The sequence below is a fragment of the Heterodontus francisci genome, chromosome 1 (genome assembly GCF_036365525.1).
Source record: "Heterodontus francisci isolate sHetFra1 chromosome 1, sHetFra1.hap1, whole genome shotgun sequence".
Classification (NCBI taxonomy): domain Eukaryota; kingdom Metazoa; phylum Chordata; class Chondrichthyes; order Heterodontiformes; family Heterodontidae; genus Heterodontus; species Heterodontus francisci.
The window spans coordinates 24,177,208-24,197,464 of record NC_090371.1 but is presented as its reverse complement, the minus strand read 5'-3'; the positions used below and the strand labels follow the sequence as shown (position 1 = coordinate 24,197,464).

The window sequence follows — 20,257 nt, the reverse complement described above, 5'->3', positions numbered from 1 at the left end:
CTCTCTCCTCTGAGTCAGAAGACCACGACTTCAAAGTCCACCCCAGATTTTGAGCTACTAATGTGGTTGACCTTTTTTTAGTGCAGTACTTTGTGTTGGAATTGTCAGAGGTGCTGTCCTTTTGCAGGAGACGTTAAACAAAGGCGAGCAGCAAGGAGAGCTCCTATTTGACGTGGTGATCTACAAATGCGATCTCATTCCTTCCTTAATGGGCAGTTCATAAATTTGTACCAACTTCCTCAGTAATGCTGTAATTGTATGGAGCACTCCTTTTCAAAATCTTGCTATAACTGTCTTTGTTCTAAATCAGAGAAGATGGTAAAAGAGGGGGGGAGTGTGGCATTGTTAATCAAGGAGAGTATTACAGCGACAGAAAGGACGTTTGAGGACTCGGCTACTGAGGTAGTATGGGCTGAGGTTAGAAACAGGAGAGGTGAGGTTACCCTGTTGGGAGTCTTTTATAGACCTCCGAATAGTTCCAGAGATGTAGAGGAAAGGATAGCGAAGATGATTCTCGACAGGGGTGAGAGTAACAGGGTAGTTGTTATGGGGGACTTTAACTTTCCAAATATCGACTGGAAATACTATAGTTCGAGTACTTTAGATGGGTCAGTTTTTGTCCAGTGTGTGCAGGAGGGTTTTCTGACACAGTATGTAGACAGGCCAACCAGGGGCGATGCCACATTGGATTTGGTACTGGGAAATGAACCCGGCCAGGTGTTAGATTTAGATGTAGGTGAGCACTTTGGTGATAGTGATCACAATTCGGTTAGGTTTACCTTAGCGATGGGCAGGGACAGGTATATACCGCAGGGCAAGAATTATAACTGGGGGAAAGGAAATTATGATGCGATTAGGCAAGATTTAGGATGCGTAGGATGGGGAAGGAAACTGCAGGGGATGGGAACAATCGAAATGTGGAGCTTATTCAAGGAGCAGCTACTGCGTGTCCTTGATAAGTATGTACCTGTGAGGCAGGGAGGAAGTTGTCGTGCGAGGGAGCCGTGGTTTACTAAAGAAGTTGAAGCGCTTGTCAACAGGAAGAAGAAGGCTTATGTTAGGATGAGACGTGAAGGCTCAGTTAGGGCGCTTGAGAGCTACAAGCTAGCCAGGAAGGATCTAAAGGGAGAGCTAAGAAGAGCAAGGAGAGGACACGAGAAGTCATTGGTGGATCGGATCAGGGAAAACCCTAAGGCTTTCTATAGGTATATCAGGAATAAAAGAATGACTAGAGTTAGATTAGGGCCAATCAAGGATAGTCGTGGGAAGTTGTGTGTGGAATCAGAGGAGATAGGGGAAGTGTTAAATGAATATTTTGCGTCAGTATTTACAGTAGAGAAAGAAAATGATGTTGAGAATACTGAGATTCAGGCTACGAGGCTAGATGGGATTGAGGTTCACAAGGAGGAGGTGTTAGCAATTTTGGAAAGTGTGAAAATAGATAAGTCCCCTGGGCCAGATGGGATTTATCCTAGGATTCTCTGGGAAGCTAGGGAGGAGATTGCAGAGCCTTTGTCCTTGATCTTTATGTCGTCATTGTCGACAGGAATAGTGCCGGAAGACTGGAGGATTGCAAATGTTGTCCCCTTGTTCAAGAAGGGGAGTAGAGACAGCCCTGGTAATTATAGACCTGTGAGCCTTACTTCGGTTGTGGGTAAAATGTTGGAAAAGGTTATAAGAGACAGGATTTATAATCATCTTGAAAAGAATAAGTACATTAGAGATAGTCAACACGGTTTTGTGAAGGGTAGGTCGTGCCTCACAAACCTTATTGAGTTTTTCGAGAAGGTGACCAAACAGGTGGATGAGGGTAAAGCAGTGGATGTGGTGTATATGGAGTTCAGTAAGGCGTTTGATAAGGTTCCCCACGGTAGGCTATTGCAGAAAATACGCAAGTATGGGGTTGAAGGTGATTTAGAGCTTTGGATCAGAAATTGGCTAGCTGAAAGAAGACAGAGGGTGGTGGTTGATGGCAAATGTTCATCCTGGAGTTTAGTTACTAGTGGTGTACCGCAAGGATCTGTTTTGGGGCCACTGCTGTTTGTCATTTTTATAAATGACCTGGAAGAGGGTGTAGAAGGGTGGGTTAGTAAATTTGCAGATGACACTAAGGTCGGTGGAGTTGTGGATAGTACCGAAGGATGTTGTCGGGTACAGAGAGACATAGATAGGCTGCAGAGCTGGGCTGAGAGATGGCAAATGGAGTTGAATGCGGAAAAGTGTGAGGTGATTCACTTTGGAAGGAGTAACAGGAATGCAGAGTACTGGGCTAATGGGAGGATTCTTGGTACTGTAGATGAACAGAGAGATCTTGGTGTCCAGGTGCATAAATCCCTGAAGGTTGCTAACCAGGTTAATAGGGCTGTTAAGAAGGCATATGGTGTGTTAGCTTTTATTAGTAGGGGGGTCGAGTTTCGGAGCCACGAGGTCATGCTGCAGCTGTACAAAACTCTGGTGAAACCGCACCTGGAGTATTGCGTGCAGTTCTGGTCACCGCATTATAGGAAGGATGTGGAAGCTATGGAAAGGGTGCAGAGGAGATTTACTAGGATGTTGCCTGGTATGGAGGGAAGGTCTTACGAGGAAAGGCTGAGGGACTTGAGGTTGTTTTCGTTGGAGAGAAGGAGGAGGAGAGGTGACTTAATAGAGACATATAAGATAATCAGAGGGTTAGATAGGGTGGATAGTGAGCGTCTTTTTCCTCGGATGGTGATGGCAAACACGAGGGGACATAGCTTCAAGTTGAGGGGTGATAGATATCGGACAGATGTGAGAGGTAGTTTCTTTACTCAGAGTAGTAAGGGCGTGGAACGCCCTGCCTGCAGCAGTAGTAGATTCGCCAACTTTAAGGGCATTTAAGTGGACATTGGATAGACACATGGATGAAAATGGAATAGTGTAGGTCAAATGGTTTCACTGGGCGGCGCAACATCGAGGGCCGAAGGGCCTGTACTGCGCTGTAATGTTCTAAATTCTAAATTCATTGGAAATGGCTAAAGCAAAATGCTGCAGATGCTGGAAATCTGACATCAAAACAGAAAATGCTGGAAATACTCAGCAAGTCAGGCAGCATCTGTGGAGAGAGAAACAGAGTTAACATTTCAGATCTGTCACCTTTTCATCTACAGTATTGGAAATGGCTCCTGTGTTACCATCTGGGTGGGAGAAATTACATTGTAGTTTGTTTTGACATAAAATACATTAATATTGAATACTGTGCCTATTTTGATCAAACTCTGCAGATGTACAGCCAAAGTCCATTTTTCCAGTTTTATTTTGTGATTGTATGAAGTGCCACAATGCATTCCAGGCTGTGCAATTTTACTCCTTCCGTCAAACAAGCGTGGCTCGGATGTCCGGTTGAAAGATTCTATTGTGATAGTGTATTGTGATACAAAATTATATCTTTCTCTCCCGTCACGCCAGCTGCTCTCAGATCTTGAACTTCTCTGGGAATTCTCAGTGCCTCTCCGTGTCCTTAATTTGGCATGCTGGAAACTTCTGGAGTTACGAAAGGTACTATGTAAATGCAAACTTTCCACTTTTTGCTCTTCTCCCAATTTTACAAATGAAAAAAATGAATTTGCACCCATAGTGCAAAATGGATTTGTAGCAGTCCCAATTTTTCTTTTTAGTTGGAGAGGGTGCAGAGGATATTTTTAGTAGAATATGCCAGGGATGAGGAATAAAAACAAAAAATGCTGGTCAGGTCAGGCAGCATCTATAGAGAGGGAGAGAAACAGTTACTGTTTCAGGTCAATGACCTTTCATCAGAACTGGGAAACATTAGAAATGTAATGTGCTTTAAGCAGGTCAACTGGGGGAGGGTAGAAAAAGAACCAAAGAGAATGCCATTGATAAGGTAGACAGGAGAGATTTAATGGTGAAAGAGTTAGTGCGGCAGAGCCAAAGGGAGTGGTTATGGGACAAGTAAAGACACAAAAGATGTGTCAAGAGGAGGTATCAACGGCAGAATGATGAACAGTTGCCACCCGAAAGTAAAAACGAGAAAAGCAAGGGGTCAAAAAGGAGGAAGAGATTATGGTTTGAAATTGTTGAACTACAAGAGAAGGGGTGGTACTGGACCTAATCTTGGAGAATGAAGCTGGACAAGTGGTAGAAGTGTCAGTGGGGGACCATTTCGGGGATAGTGACCATAACTCTAAGTTTTAAGGTAGTTATGGAAAAGGACAAAGATTGATTGGAAATAAAGGTACTGAATTGGGGGAAGGATGATTTCAATATAATAAAACAGGATCTGGCCAGAGTGGACTGGGAGCAGTGACTTGTAGGAAAGTCTACATCAGACCAGTGGGAGTTATTCAAAAGGAAAATAGTGAGAGTTCAGGGCCAACAGGTTCACAGAAAGGTGAAGGGTAGGACCAACAAGTCCAGGGAACCATGGATGTCAAGGGATATAAAGGATCGGATAAAGAAAAAAAGGAGGCTTATGGCAGATTCAGAGTGCTGAAAACAGCGGAGGTCTAGAGGAGTATAGAAAGTGTAGGGGGGGTACTTAAAAAAAAAAGTAATTAGGAAAGTGAAGAGAGGGCATGAAAAAACACTGGCGGGCAAGATAAAGGAAAATCTGAAGGTGTTTTAAAAGTATATTTAGGGCAAGAGGATAACTAGGGAAAGTAGGACCCATTAGGGACCAAAGTGGCAATCTGTGTGGAGCTGGAGGGCATAGGTGAGGTTTTAAATGATTACTTTACTTTTCATCTGTGTTCACTATGGAGAAGGACAATATAGGTGTAGACATCAGGGAGCGGGATTGTGATATACTTGAACATATTAGCATTGAAAGGGAGGAGGTTTTAGCAGGCTTAAAAGTGGATAAATCCCCAGGCCCAGATGAGATATATCCCAGGCTGTTATGTGAGGCAAGGGAGGAGATAGCAGGGGCTCTGACACAAAGCTTCAAATCCTCTCTGGCCACAGGAGAGGTGCCAGAGGACTGGAAGACAGCGAATGTGGGACCATTATTCAAGAAGGGTGATAGGGATAAACCAGGTAATTTCAGGCCAGTGAGTCTAACATCAGTGGTAGGGAAAGTATTAGAAAAAAATCTGAGGGACAAGATTAATCTCCACTTGGAGAGGCAGGGATTAATCAGGGATAGTCAGCATGGCTTTGTCAAGGAGAGATCATGTCTAACCAATTTGATTGAATTTTTCAAAGAGGTGACTAGATATGTAGATGAGGGTAAAGCAGTAAGGCTTTTGATAAGGTCCCGCATGGGAGATTGGTTAAGAAGGTATGAGCCCATGGGATCCAGGGCAATTTTGCAAATTGGATCCAAAATTGGCTTAGTGGCAGGAGGCAGAGGGTGATGGTTGAGGGCTGTTTTTGCGATTGGAAGCCAATGTTGTACCACAGGGATTGATGCTGGGACTCTTGCTGTTTGTTGTGTACATTAATGATTTAGATGAGAATATAGGAGGTATGATCAGTAAGTTCGTAGATGACACGAAAATTGGTGGTGTCGTAAATAGTGAGGAGGAAAGCCTTAGATTACATTAGAGGGGATTTGAGGAAAAACTTTTTCACCCAGAGGGTGAATCTGGAACACACTGCCTGAAGGGGTGGTTGATGCAGGAACCCTCAACATTTAGGAAGTATTTAGATGAGCACTTGAAATGCCATAGCATACAAGGCTATGGGCCAAGTGCTGGAAAATGGGATTAGAATAGGTAGGTGCTTGTGGCCGGCATGGACACGATGGGCCAAAGGGCCTGTTTCTGTGCTATATAACTCTGATTCTAATGAGTCCACAAGGCTGTAAAGTACATAATTGAAAGATGATTTGCTGTTCATCGAGCTTGAATTGAGCTTCATTGGAATGAGGATAGAGAGGTCAGCACAAGAGCAAGGCGGAGAATTAAAATGTAATTGGCAAATAAGTATTTCCAGGGAATAGAGGTTTTAAAAAAAAAAAAGAAAATAAAGTTCCTTTATCTGAATGCACGAGGTATCTCTAATAAGATAGATGAACATGTCACGAATAGAGGTACACAATCTAAATCTAATTGCCATTACCCAGACATGGTTACAAGGAGATCAAAGTTGGGAAATGAATATTCCAGGGTACACAATATTTCGGGGAAACACTGAATGGTAAAGGAGGAGGGGTAGCCCTGATCGAAAAGCATGACATAAGGACATTAATAAGAAGGGATCATGAAGTGGAATCAGTTTGTGTGGAAGTTAGGAATAGCAGGAGTCAGAAAACATTGGTGGGAGTCGTTTACAGGCCCCCTAACAGTAGTTCTATTATATAAGAACATTAAATGGGAAATTATTGAAGCATGTCAAAAAGGTGATTTATTAATTGTGGGGACTTTAATCTGCATATAGACTTGGACATGGGAAAGCGCATGGGAAAGGCGTCTGCTGCCATGTCTCGACTGGCCAAGAGAGTGTGGGAAAATGGCGCACTGACACTGCACACAAAAGTCTGAGTGTATCAGGCCTGTGTCCTCAGTACCTTGCTCTACGGCAGCGAGGCCTGGACAATGTATGGCAGCCAAGAGCGGCGTCTCAATTCATTCCATCTTCGCTGCCTTCGGAGGATCCTTGGCATCAGGTGGCAGGACCGTATCTCCAACACAGAAGTCCTCGAGGCGGCCAACATCCCCAGCATATACACCCTACTGAGCCAGCTGCGTTTGAGATGGCTTGGCCATGTGAGCCGCATGGAAGATGGCAGGATCCCCAAAGACACATTGTACAGCGAGCTCGTCACTGGTATCAGACCCACCGGCCGTCCATGTCTCCACTTTAAAGACGTCTGCAAACGCGACATGAAGTCCTGTAACATTGACCACAAGTCGTGGGAGTCAGTTGCCAGTGATCGCTAGAGCTGGCAGGCAGCCATAAAGACGGGGCTAAAGAGTGGCCAGTCGAAGAGTTGGCAGGAAAAAAGACAGAAGCACAAGGGGAGAGCCAGCTGTGTAACAGCCCCGACAACCAATTTTATCTGCAGCGCCTGTGGAAGAGTCTGTCACTCTAGAATTGGCATTTATAGCCACTCCAGGTGCTGCTTCACGAACGACTGACCACTTCCAGGCGCTTACCCATTGTCTATTGAGACAAGGAGGCCAAAGAAGAAGGTCTAGAAGATCAACTTATAGAATGCTTTCTGATAGTTTCTTGGAGCAATACGTTGTTGAACCGACTAGGCATAAAGCCAATTTAGATCTCCCATGTATAATGAAGCAGGGTTAATAAGCAATGTCATAGTAAAAGAAGCACTGGGTAATGGAGATCAAAATACTCTTGAATTTCATGCTAAGTTTGAAAGTGACACATTTCAATCACAAAAACAAGAATCTTAAAGCTGATTACAAAAGTATAAGGGGAGAACCAGCTCGGGTTAATTGGGTAAATAGACTGGAAGGCATAGCGGTAAATGAACAGTGGGAAATGTTTAAAAGAATTCAAATGGTTCAACAAAAGTACATTCCATTCAAAAACAAAAACTCGTCGTGAAAGACCCATCTGTGGCTTACTCAGGAAGTTAAGGAAAGTATTAGACTAAAAGAGGCTTACAATGTTTCAAAAAATAGTAGCAAGTTTGAGGATTGGGTGTGTTTTTAAAAACCAGCAAAGGGCCATCAAAAAGTTATTAAAAAGGGAAAGAAATAGAATGAGAGTAAACTAGCCAGCAATATAAAAACAGATTGTAAGAGCTTTAAAGGACACAAAAAGGAAGAGAGTAGCTAAAGTAGACATTTGCCCTTAGAGACAGGAGAAATCATCATGGGGAATGAGGAAATGGCAGAGGCATTGAACAATTTTTTTTTTTATTCATGGGATGTGGGCATCGCTGGCCAGGCCAGCATTTATTGCCCATCCCTAATTACCCTTGAGAATGTGGTGGTGAGCTGCTGCCTTGAACCGCTGCAGTCCATGTGGTGTAGGTACACCCACAATGCTGTTAGGAAGGGAGTTCCAGGATTTTGACCCAGTGACAGTGAAGGAACAGCGATCTAGTTCCAAGTCAGGATGGTGTGTGACTTGGAGAACTTGCAGGTGGTGATGTTCCCATGCATTTGCTGTCCTTGTCCTTTTAGTTGGTAGAGGTTGTGGGTTTGAAAGGTGCTGTCTAAGGAGTCTTGGTGTGTTGCTGCAGTGCATCTTGTAGATGGTACACACTGCTGTCACTGTGTTAGTGGTGGAGGGAGTGAATGGCACCCCATTCACAAACAATCAAGCGAGCTGCTTTGTCCTGGATGGTGTCGAGCTTCTTGTGTTGTCAGAGCTGCACCCATTCAGGCAAGTGGAGAGTATTCCATCACACTCCTGACTTGTACCTTGTAGGTGGTGGACAGGCTTTGGGGAGTCAGGAGGTGAGTTACTTGCTGCAGGATTTCGAGTCTCTAACCTGCTCTTGTAGCCACAGTATTAATATGGCTACTCCAGTTCAGTTTTTGGTCAATGGTAACTCCAAGGATGTTGATAGTGGGAGATTCAGTGATGGTAATGCCATTGAATGTCAAGGGGAGATGGTTAGATTTTCTTTTGGAGATGGTCATTGCCCAGCACTTGTGTGGTGTGAATGTTAGTTGCCACTTATCAGCCCAAGCCTGGATATTGTCCAGCTCTTGCTGCGTTTCTACATGGACTGCTTCAGTATCAGAGGAGTGGTGAATGGTGCTGAATATTGTGCAATCATCAGCAAACATCCCCACTTCTGACCTGATGATTGAAGGAAGGTAATTGATGAAGCAGCTCCAGCTGGTTGGGCCTAGGATACTACCCTGAGGAACTCCTGCAGTAATGTCCTGGGACTGAGATGATTGATGTCCAGCAACCACAACCATCTTCCTTTGCGCTGGGTATGACTCCAACCAGCAGAGAGTTTTCCCCCTGATTCCCATTGATGTCAGTTTTGCTAGGGCTCCTTGATGCTATACTTGGTCAAATGCTGCCTTGATGTTAAGGGCTTTCACTCTCCCCTCACCTCTTGAGCTCATCTGTTTTGTTTATGTTTGAGCCAAGGCCGTAATGAGGTCAGGAGCTGAATGGCCCTGGCGGAACCCAAACTGAGCATCACTGAGCAGGTTATTGCTGAGAAGGTGCTGCTTGAAAGCACTGTTGACACCTTCCATCACTTAGAAATGTAGGAAAATAGGAGCAGGAGTAGGCCATTCACCCTTCGAGCCTGCTCCACCATTTAATACGATCATGGCTGATCATCCAAACTCAGTACCCAGTTCCTGCTTTCTCCCCATAGCCCTTGATCCCTTTAGCCCTAAGAACTATATCTAATTCTTTCTTGAATATATTTAATGATTTGGCCTCAACTACTTTTCTGTGGTAGAGAATTCCACAGGCTCACCACTCTCTGGGTGAAGAAATCTTTCCTCCTGTCCGTCCAAGATGACTTACCCCTTATCCTTAGACTGTGACCCTTGGTCCTGGACTCCCCCGCCATCGGGTGCATCCTTCCTGCATCTAGTCTGTCCAGTCCTGTTGGAATCTTGTAGGTTTCTATGAGATCCCCTCTCATTCTTCTAAACTCTAGCGAATACAAGCCTAATCGACCCAATCTTTCTTTCTTATGTCATTCCTACCATCCCAGGAATCAGTGTGATGAACCTTCGCTGCACTCCCTCCATAGCAAGAACATCCTTCGTCAGATAAGGAGACCAAAACTGCACACAATACTCCAGATGTGGTCTCACCAAGGCCTTGTATAATTGCAGCAAGGCACCCTTACTCCTGTACTCTAATCCTCTCGCCTTGAAGGCCAACATGCCATTTGCTGCCTTAACTGCCTGCTGCATCTGCATGCTTACTTTCAGCGACTGGTGAACAAGGACACCCTCTCGCTGCACCTCCCTCTTTGTCAATCGATTGCCGTTCAGATAATCTGCCTTTTGTTTTTGCCACCAGGTGGATAACCTCATATTTACCCACATGGTATTGCATCTGCCATGTATTTGCCCACTCATTTAACCTGCCCAAATCACACTGGAGCTTCTCTGCGTCCTCCTCACAGCTCCCACTCCCACCCAGCTTTGTGTCATCTGCAAACTTGGATATATTACATTTAATTCCCTCATCTATATCATTAATATATATTGTGAATAGCTGGGGTCCTAGCACTGATCCCTGTGGTACCCCACTAGTCAGTGCCTGCCACTCAAAGACCCGTTTATTCCTACTTTTGTTTCCTGTCTGCCAATCAGTTCTCTATCCTTATCCCCAATCCATGTGCTTTACTTTTGCACGCTGATTTCTTATGTGGGACCTTATCGAAAGCCTTCTGAAAGTCCAAATGCACCACATCCACTGCTTCTTCCTTATCTATTCTGCTAGTTACATCCTCAAAAAATTCCAGTATATTTGTCAAGCATGATTTTCCTTTCGGAAATCCATGTTGACTTTGTCCGATCCTGTCATTGTGTTTTCCAAATGCTCTGCTATTGCATCTTTTATAATGGACTCCAGCATTTTCCCCACTACTGATGTCAGGCTAACCGGTCTATAATTCCCTGTTTTCTCTCCACCTCTTTTTTTATATAGTAGGGTTACATTAGCTACCCTCCATAGTAGATAGAATTTTGAAAAATGACCAGCAATGCATCTACTATTTCTAGGGCCACTTCCTTATTGCTCTGGGATGTAGATTATCAGGCCCTGGGGATTTATCGGCCTTCAATCCCATCAATTTCCCCAACACCATTTCCCTACTAATACTGATTTCATACAGTTCCTCCTCACTAGACCCTATGTTCCCAACATTTCTGGGAGGTAATTTATTTCCTCCTTTGTGAAGACAGAACCAAAGTATGTATTTAATTGGTCTGCCATTTCTTTGTTCCCCATTATAAATTCCCCCCCATTTCTGACTGTAAGGGACCCTCATTTGTCTTCACTAATCTTTTTGTCTTCACATATCTGTAGAAGCTTTTACAGTCAGTTTTTATGTTCTCTGCAAGTTTACTCTCATACTCTATTTTCCCCTTCTTAATCAATCCCTTTGTTCTCCTTTGTTGAATTCTAAACTGCTCCCAATCCTTAGGTTTGCTGCTTGTTCTGGCCATTTTATATTTCTCCTCCTTTGATCTAATTCTATCCCTAATTTCTTTTGTAAGCCACGGTTGAGCCACACTTCCAGTTTTATTTTTGCGCCAGACAGGAATGAACAATTGTTGTAATTCGTCCATGCGCTCTTTAAATGTTAGCCATTGCCTATCCACTGTCAACCCTTTTAAGTAACACTCCCCAATCTATCATAGCCAACTCGCACCTCATCCCTTCATAGTTTCTTTTTAGATTCGAGACCCTAGTCTCAGAATCAACTCTCTCACTCTCCATCTTACTGAAGAATTCTATCATGTTATGGTCACTCTTTTCCCCCAAGGGACCCTGCACAACAAGATTGTTAACTAATCCTTTCTCATTACACAATACCCAGTCTAGGATGGCCTGTTCTCGTTGGTTCCTCAATGTATTGGTCCAAAAAACCATCACGTACGCACTCTAGGAATTTCTCCTCTACATTATTATTGCTAATTTGGTTTTCCCAATCTATATGTAGATTAAAGTCACCCAAAATTACTGTTGCACCCGTAATTACTGTTGCACCCTCATTGCATGCATCTCTAATTTCCTGTTTAATGCCATCCTCTACATCACCACTGCTGTTTGGGGGTCTCTATACAACCCCCACCAGCATTTTCTGCCCCTTTGTTGTTTCTTAGCTCCACCCATACGGATTCCACATCAGGATTCTCTGAGCTAATATCCTTTCTCACTATTGTATTGATTTCCTCTTTTACTAACAACACTACTCCACCTCCTTTCCCTTTTTGCCTGTCCTTCCTAAATATTGAATACCCTTGGATGTTCAGTTCCCATCCTTGATTACTTTGCAGCCATGTCTCTGTAATCGCAACTATAAGATATCCATATACATCCATTTGCATACCTTATTATGAATACTCCGCGCTTTGAGACACAATGCCTTCAGGCTTGTCTTTTTAATATTCTGATTCATCTTAGCATTATTTCGCATTATGGCCCTATTTGTTTCTTGCCCTTGATTTCTATGCCTTCCATTTTTGCCTTTTTGTTCCCTGTTTTTCATTTCTGTCCTTGTTTCCTCCTCCTCAGTCTCCCCGTTCAGGTTCCCATCCCCCTACCATTTAGTTTAAATCCTCCCCAACAGCACTAGCAAACACCCCTGTGAGGACATTGGTTCCGGTCCTGCCTGGGTGTAACCTGTCCCACTTGTACAGATCCCACCTTCACCAGAACCGGTCCTGGTGTCCCAGGAATCTAAATCCCTCCCTCCTGCACCATTTCTCCAGCCACGCAGTCATGTGGTCTATTCTCCTATTCCTATACTCACTAACACGTGGCACAGGAAGTAATCCTGAGATTACTACCTTTTGAGATCCTGCTTTTTAATTTAGACTTAACTGTTTAAATTCATCTTGGAGGATTTCATCCCTTTTCTACCTATATTGTTGGTTCCGACATGTACCACGACCTCTGGCTGTTCACCCTCCCCCTTCAGAATGTCCTGTAACCGCTCTGAGACATCCTTGACCCTAGCACCAGGGAGGCAGCATACCATCCTGGAGTCTCGTTTGTGGCCACAGAAATGCCTGTCTGTTCCCCTCACAATTGAATCTCCTATCACTTTGGCTCTCCCAGGCTTTCCCCCCCGCTGTGCAGCAGAGCCATCCATGGTGCCATGAGCTTGGCTGTTGCTGGTTTCCCTTGGGAGGCCATTTTCGCCCCCCGCCCCCCTCCTCCCCACAAACAGTATTCAAAGTGATATATCTGTTTGGGAGTGGGATAGCCACAGGGGACTCCTTCACTACCTGCCTGCATCTACTACTTCACCTGCTGGTCACCCATCCCTTTTCTGCCTGTGCAGCCATTACCTGCAGTGTGACCATCTCGCTAAACGTGCTATCCATGATGTCCTCAGCATTGCAGATGCTCTACAGTGAATCCACCCGCAACTCCAGCTCCATTAGGCAGGTAGTCAGTAGCTGCAGATGGATACATTTCCTGCACATGTGGTCGTCTGGTACACTGGAAGATTCCCTGATTTCCCACTTAACGCAGGAGGAGCATATCACGGGTGCGAGATCTCTTGCAATGACTTGCCTTTAGATTGCTTAGTTACTCCCTTTAATTAAAAAATACTAATTGCGCTAGGGGCCTTGTTCTACTCCAAATATTACCCATTACAATCTAAAGTCCTTAATAAATTACACGAATTTTAAAAAAACACACTTTAGTAGTACTAACGTTATCACTTTTATAAGGTAGATTTTAAAAAAAAAGAACTTTCCCCGATTTTGTTTTGAGCTATTTCCAGGCAGTAACAGCTGTTACTCACCAACCAATCACCTTGCAGCTTTCCTGTGATGTCACTGACTTTTTTTTCGAACTCTGGCGCGCCTGGACTGCTCTCCACTCCCGGAAGCTAAGTGACTGGGCTTCGATCCTCGGGCTCAATTTATTCTCCCCTCTCGCTCTGCTTTCTCCCCACAGGTCTGCTCCTCTCTGCTCTGCTCCCGGAAGGTAAGTGACTGGACCTCGATCCTCCAGCTGAATTTATCCTCCTCTCTCGCTCATCACTTTACTGATGATTGAGACTGCTGGGGCGGTAATTGGCAGGGTTGGACTTGTCCTGCTTTTTGTGTACAGGATGTACCTGGGCAACTTTCCACATTGTTGGTAAGATGCCAGTGTTGTAGTTGTACTGGAACAGCTTAGCTAGGGGTACGGCAAGTTCTGGAGCACAGGTCATCAGTAATATTGGTAGAATGTTGTCAGGTCCTATAGCCTTTGCAGCATCCAATGCCTTCAGCTGTTTCTTGATATTACACTGGGTGAATCGGGTTGGCTGAAGTCTGGCATCTGTGATGCTGGGGACTTCAGGCGGAGGCCGAGATGGATCATCAACTCGGCACTTCTGGCTGAAGATTGTTGCAAATGCTTCAGCCTTATCTTTTGCACTGATGTGCTGGGCTCCCCCATCATTGAGGATGGGGATATTTGTGGAGCCACCTCCTCCAGTTAGTTATTTAATTGTCCACCACCATTCACGGCTGGATGTGGCAGGACTGCAAAGCTTGGAGCGGATCCGTTGGTTATGGGATCGCTTAGCTCTGTCTATCGCATGCTGCTGACGCAGTTTGGCATGCAAGTAGTCCTGGGTTGTAGCTTCACCAGGTTGACACCTCATTTTGAGGTATGCCTGGTGCTGCTCCTGGCATGCTCTCCTGCACTCTTCATTGAACCAGGGTGGGTCTCCTGGCTTGATGGTAATGGTAGAGTGGGGGGATAGGCCAGGCCATGAGGTTACAGATTGTGGTTGAGTACAATTCTGCTGCTGCTGATGGCCCACAGCGCCTCATGGATGCCCAGTTTTGCATTGCTAGATCTGTTCGAAATTCACAGTAGACGATACAAGCTTGATACCAGAAATGGGCAGTAACCGAGGGGCTAAAAAGTGTGAAGAAATTAAGGATATTGTTAACGGCTGAGAAAAACTACTGGAGAATCTTGGACTAAAATCTGACCATATCCAGATGGCCTACATCCTTTGTGTTCTAAAAGAGATAGCTGCAGAGTTAGTGGATGCATTGACTATGATTTTCCAGAATTCTTTATGTTCAGGAATGGTCCTGTCAGATTGGAAGTTGGCAAATGTTGCGTCGCTTTTTAAGAAAGTAGGTAGAGGGAACTACAGGCCAGGTAGTCTAACATCAGTCGTTGGGAAGCTGCTGGAAACTATGATTGAAGAAGTCTTAACATTGCACTAGGAAAAGCATCGTATGATTGGAACAAGGCAGCATGGTTTTACTAAAGGGAAATCTTTTCTGACAAATTTTCATTTTTTTGAGGATGTAACTAGTCGGGTAGATACAGGGAACTAGTGGATGATATATACCTGGATTTTCAAAAGGCATTCGATAAGGTGCCACATAAAAGATTAATAGGCAAGATAAGGGCTTTTGGGGTAATATATTAGCATGGATAGAGGATTGGATAACAAACAGGAAGCAGAGTGGGCATAAATGGGGCATTTTGAAGTTGGCTGGCAGTGAATAGTGGGATGCTGCAAGAATCAGTGCTGGGGCCTCAGCGATTTACACTCAATATTAATGATTTGGATGAAGAGACAGAGAGTAATGTATCTAAGTTTGCTGATGGTCCAAAGCTCAGTGGAAAGGTAAGCTATAGGGAGGACATGGACTGCAAAGAGATATAGACCGGTTAAGTGAATGGGTGACAAGATGGCAAATGGACTATAATGTCGGGAAATGTGACATTCGCTTTGGTCGTAAAAATAGAAATGAATATTTTTTAAAAGGTGTGAAACTGGTAAGTGTTGATGTTCAGAGAGATTTGGGGGTACTTGTACAAGGAACGCATACAGTTAACATGCAAGTGCAGCAGGCTATTAGGAAGGCAAATAGCACGATGTCTCAGTAAAATTTTACAGGGCTTTGGTGAGACCGCACCTGGAATACTGTGTGCGATTTTGGTCTCCACACTTAAGAAAGGATATACTTGCACTGGAGGCAGTGCAGTGAAGATTTACTAAATTCATCCCTAGGATGAGGGGGCTGTCCTTTGATAGGCTGAGTAAATTGGGCCTATATTCTCTGGAGTTTAGAACAATGAGAGGTGATCTAATTGAGACATACAAGATTCTGAAAGGGCTTGATAGGGTGGAAGCTGAGAGATTGTTCCCATTGGTCAGGGAAGTTAGAACACGGGGCCATAGTCTCTGGATAAGGGGTCAATCATTCAGGACTGAGATGAGGAGAAATTTCTACTTTCAAAGGGTTGTGAATCTTTGGAATTCTCTACCCCAGAGGGTTGTGGATGCTCCATCGTTGAATACTTTAAGGCTGGGACAGATTTCTGGTCCCGCAGGAAATTGAGGGATATGGGGAGCGGGCAGGAAAGTGGAATTGAAGCCCATGATCAGCCATGATCGTAATGAATGGCAGAGCAGGCTCGATGGGCCATATGGTCTACCCCTGCTCTTATTTTCTGTGTTCTTGTGTGTAAGGCTTGCAGACCGAGTGGGGGAGGTGTTCGCAAAGTTGTCATCCCATCTGCGTTCGGTCTCCCCGTGTAGAGGCAACTGCATGTGAGCAGCGAATGCTGTATACTAAATTGAAAGAAGTACATGTAAATCACTGCTTCACCTGGAAGGAGGGTAGGTAGCCTTGGACGATGAGAGCGGAGATAAAAGGGCAGGGTTGTTGCATCTCCTGCGCTTGCATGGATAGGTGCCGTAGAGAGGAGCGAGGTGTTCGGGCTGATTTGAGGAGTGGACCAGGGAGTTGTGGAGGGAACGATCCCTTCGCTATGCTGAAAGGAGAGGGGGAAAGTGTATTTGGCATTGTGCCGGTGAATGATCCATTTGAATATGGAAGTGGTAGGATGGAAGGTGAGGACAAGGGGAACACTGTCATTATTCTGGGAGGGAGGTGAAGGTGTGTGGGAAATGGTTTATATCTATCTCTATTTTTTCCTCCCCTACATCAGTGTTTTTAAACAGTTTCCAACTTCGTGACCCTGACCATCTCCATGAGCATCCAATCCCTCCACACCTCCATCCCCCACCAGGACGGTCTGAGGGCTGTCTGCATCGCCCTTGAACAGAGGCCCAACCAGTCCTGTGGGAGGGAATCCTTGGTTGACGAAAAAGGAAGACCTATCAGAAGCGCTGTTGTGGAAGGTTGCATCATCAGAACAGATGTGATGGAGATGGACAAACCAGGAGAATGGAATGAATACCTTTTTAAAGGAGGAAGTGTAGCTGAGATAGCTGTGGGAGTCAGTGGGCTCATCATGCATATTTGTTGATAGCCTATCCCGAGAGATGGAGGCAGAAGTTGATTTGGTGATGAACCATGCAAAGGTGAGAAGGGTGGAAATTGAAAGCAAAATACATCAGGTTTTCCAGTTTGGGGTGAGAGCAGGAAGTGACACCGATATACCAGAAAAAGAGGTGAGAGAGGGGGCCTGAGTAGGACTGGAACAAAGAATGTTCCACATGTCCCACAAAAAGGCAGGTATAGTTAGAATCCATGCAGGTACCCATAGCAACGCCTTTTTTTTTATTTGGAGGAAGTGAGTGGAGTTAAAAGAGAAGTTGTTCAATGTGATGTGTTCAGCCAGGTGGAGGAGGGTGGTGGTGGATGGGGATTGGTTGGGCCTCTGTTCAAGGGCGATGTAGAGAGCCCTCAGACTGTCCTGGTAGGGGATGGAGGTGTAGAGAGATTGGATGTCCATGGAGATGGTTAGGGTCAGGAAATTGAAAACACTTTTAAAAACACTGATTATAGTGGAGGAAAAATAGAATGGAGGTAGATATAAAGTAGGGCAGGAACAGGCTGCAACAATGGGTCGAGAGCAGGTGGTAGAAGTCGGCTGTTTGGAGTTGAGATCGTGAGGTTGGAAGCTATGGAGGGAAGATCTCCAGAGGGGATGAGGTCATTTCCAGTCCTGGAAATAATGGCTTGATGTTCAGTATTGGTATCATAGCTCAGGGTGCGAACAAAAGATCAGCACAGGAACAGGCCATTTGGCCCTCCAAGCCTGCGCTGATCTTGATGCCTGTCTAAACTAAAACCTTCTGCACTTCCGGGGACCGTATCCCTCTATTCCCATCCTATTTATGTGTTTGTCAAGATGCCTCTTAAATGTCGCTATCGTACCTGCTTCCACCACCTCCCCCGGCAGCAAGTTCCAGGCACTCACCACCCTCTGTGTAAAGAATTTGCCTTGCACATCCCCTCTAAAGTTTGCCCCTCGCACCTTAAACCTATGCCCCCTAGTAACTGACTCTTCCACCCTGGGAAAAAACTTCTGACTATCCACTCTGTCCATGCCGCTTATAACTTTGTAAACCTCTATCATGTCGCCCCTCCACCTCCGTCGTTCCGGTGAAAACAATCCGAGTTTATCCAACCTCTCCTCAAAGCTAATGCCCTCCAGACCAGGCAACATCCTGGTAAACCTCTTCTGTACCCTCTCCAAAGCCTCCATGTCATTCTGGTAGTGTGGCGACCAGAATTGCACGCAATATTTGTAGTGTGGCCTAACTAAAGTTCTGCACAGCTGCAGCATGACTTGCCAATTTTTATACTCTATGCCTCGACCGATGAAGGCAAGCATGCCGTATGCCTTCTTGACTACCTTATCCACCTGCGTTGCCACTTTCAGTGATCTGTGGACCTGTACGCCCAGATCTCTCTGCCTGTCAATACTCCTAAGGGTTCTGCCATTTACTGTATACTTTCCACCTGCATTAGACCTTCCAAAATGCATTACCTCACATTTGTCCGAATTAAACTCCATCTGCCATTTCTCCGCCCAAGTCTCCAACCGATCTATATCCTGCTGTATCCTCTGACAATCTTCATCACTATCCACAACTCCACCAACCTTTTGTGTCGTCCACAAACCTACTAATCATACCAGCTACATTTTCCTCCAAATCATTTATATATACTACAAACAGCAAAGGTCCCAGCACTGATCCCTGCGGAACACCACTAGTCACATCCCTCCATTCAGAAAAGCACCCTTCCACTGCTACCCTCTGTCTTCTATGACTGAGCCAGTTCTGCATCCATCTTGCCAGCTCACCTCTGATCCCGTGTGACTTCACCTTTTGTACCAGTCTGCCAAGAGGGACCTTGTCAAAGGCTTTACTGACGTCCATATAGATAACATCCACTGCCCTTCCTTCATCAATCATCTTTGTCACTTCCTCAAAAAACTCAATCAAATTAGTGAGACACGACCTCCCCTTCACAAAACCATGCTGCGTCTCGCTAATAAGTTCATTTGTTTCCAAATGGGAGTAAATCCTGTCCCGAAGAATCCTCTCTCATAATTTCCCTACCACTGACGTAAGGCTCACCGGCCTATAAATTCCTGGATTATCCTTGCTACCCTTCTTAAACAAAGGAACATTGGCTATTCTCCAGTCCTCTGGGACTCCACCTGTAGCCAATGAGGATGCAAAGATTTCTGTCAAGGCCCCAGCAATTTCTTCCCTTGCTTCCTTCAGTATTCTGGAGTAGATCCCATCAGGCCCTGGGGACCTATCTACTTTAATGCTTTGCAAGAAACCCAACACCACCTCCTTTTTGATAATGAGATGACTGAGACTATCTACACTCCCTTCCCTAGGCTCATCATCCACCAAGTCTTCTCTTTAGTGAATACTGATGCAAAGTACTCATTTAGTACCTCACCCATTTCCTCTGGCTCCACACGATTCCCTTCTCTGTCCTTGAGTGGGCCAACCCTTTCCCTGGTTACCCTCTTGCTCTTTATATACATATAAAAAGCCTTGGGATTTTCCTTAATCCTGTTTGCCAATGACTTTTCATGACCCCTTTTAGCCCTCCTGACTCCTTGCTTAAGTTCCTTCCTACTGTCTTTATATTCCTCAAGGGATTAGTCTGTTCCTAGCCTTCCAGGCCTTACGAATGCTTCCTTTTTCTTTTTGACTTGGCTCACAATATCCCGCATTATCCAAGGTTCCCGAAACTTGCCAAACTTATCCTTCTTCCTCACAGGAACGTGCTGGTCCTGGATTCTAATCAACTGACGTTTGAAAGACTCCCACATGTCAGATGTTGATTTACCCTCAAATAGCCGCCCCCAATCTAAATTCTTCAGTTCCTGCCTAATATTGTTATAATTAGCCTTCCCTCAATTTAGCACGTTCACCTGAGGACTACTCTTATCCTTATCCACAAGTACCTTAAAACTTATGGAATTATGGTCACTGTTCCCGAAATGCTCCCCCACTGAAACTTCGACCACCTGGCCGGGCTCATTCCCCAATGCCAGGTCCAGTACGGCCCCATCCCTAATTGGACTATCTACATATTGTTTCAAGAAGCCCTCCTGGATGCTCCTTACAAATTCTGCCCCATCCAAGCCCCTGGAACTAAGTGAGTGCCAGTCAATATAGGGGAAGTTGAAATCACCCACCACTACAACCCTGCTACCTTTACATCTTTCCAAAATCTGTCTACATATCTGCTCCTCTACCTCCCGCTGGCTGTTGGGAGGCCTGTAGTAAACCCCCAACATCGTGACTGCACCCTTCCTGTTCCTGAGCTCCACCCGTATTGCCTTGCTGCATGACCCCTCCGAGGTGTCCTCCTGCAGTACAGCTGTGATATTCTCCTTAACCAGTAATGCAACTCCCCCACCCCTTTTACATCCCCCTCTA

The 20,257-nt window shown here is 45.0% G+C and overlaps 1 protein-coding gene across 8 annotated transcripts in view; it reads left to right on the top strand.

The window, feature by feature from the left end:
* The window catches only part of slc4a11 (solute carrier family 4 member 11), a 268,474-nt gene that overhangs the window by 99,790 nt on the left and 148,427 nt on the right, over positions 1 to 20,257 (top strand). For 3 of the 8 annotated variants that reach the window (XM_068028724.1, XM_068028722.1, XM_068028723.1), the window contains exon 3: positions 3,427 to 3,516. The exons of the other annotated variants lie outside the window; for them this stretch is intronic. In XM_068028724.1, the coding sequence (XP_067884825.1) occupies positions 3,489 to 3,516 (28 nt within the window). In that variant the 5' untranslated portion in view covers positions 3,427 to 3,488. The remainder of the gene's footprint in view (positions 1 to 3,426; positions 3,517 to 20,257) is intronic. 8 annotated transcript variants of the gene reach the window in all.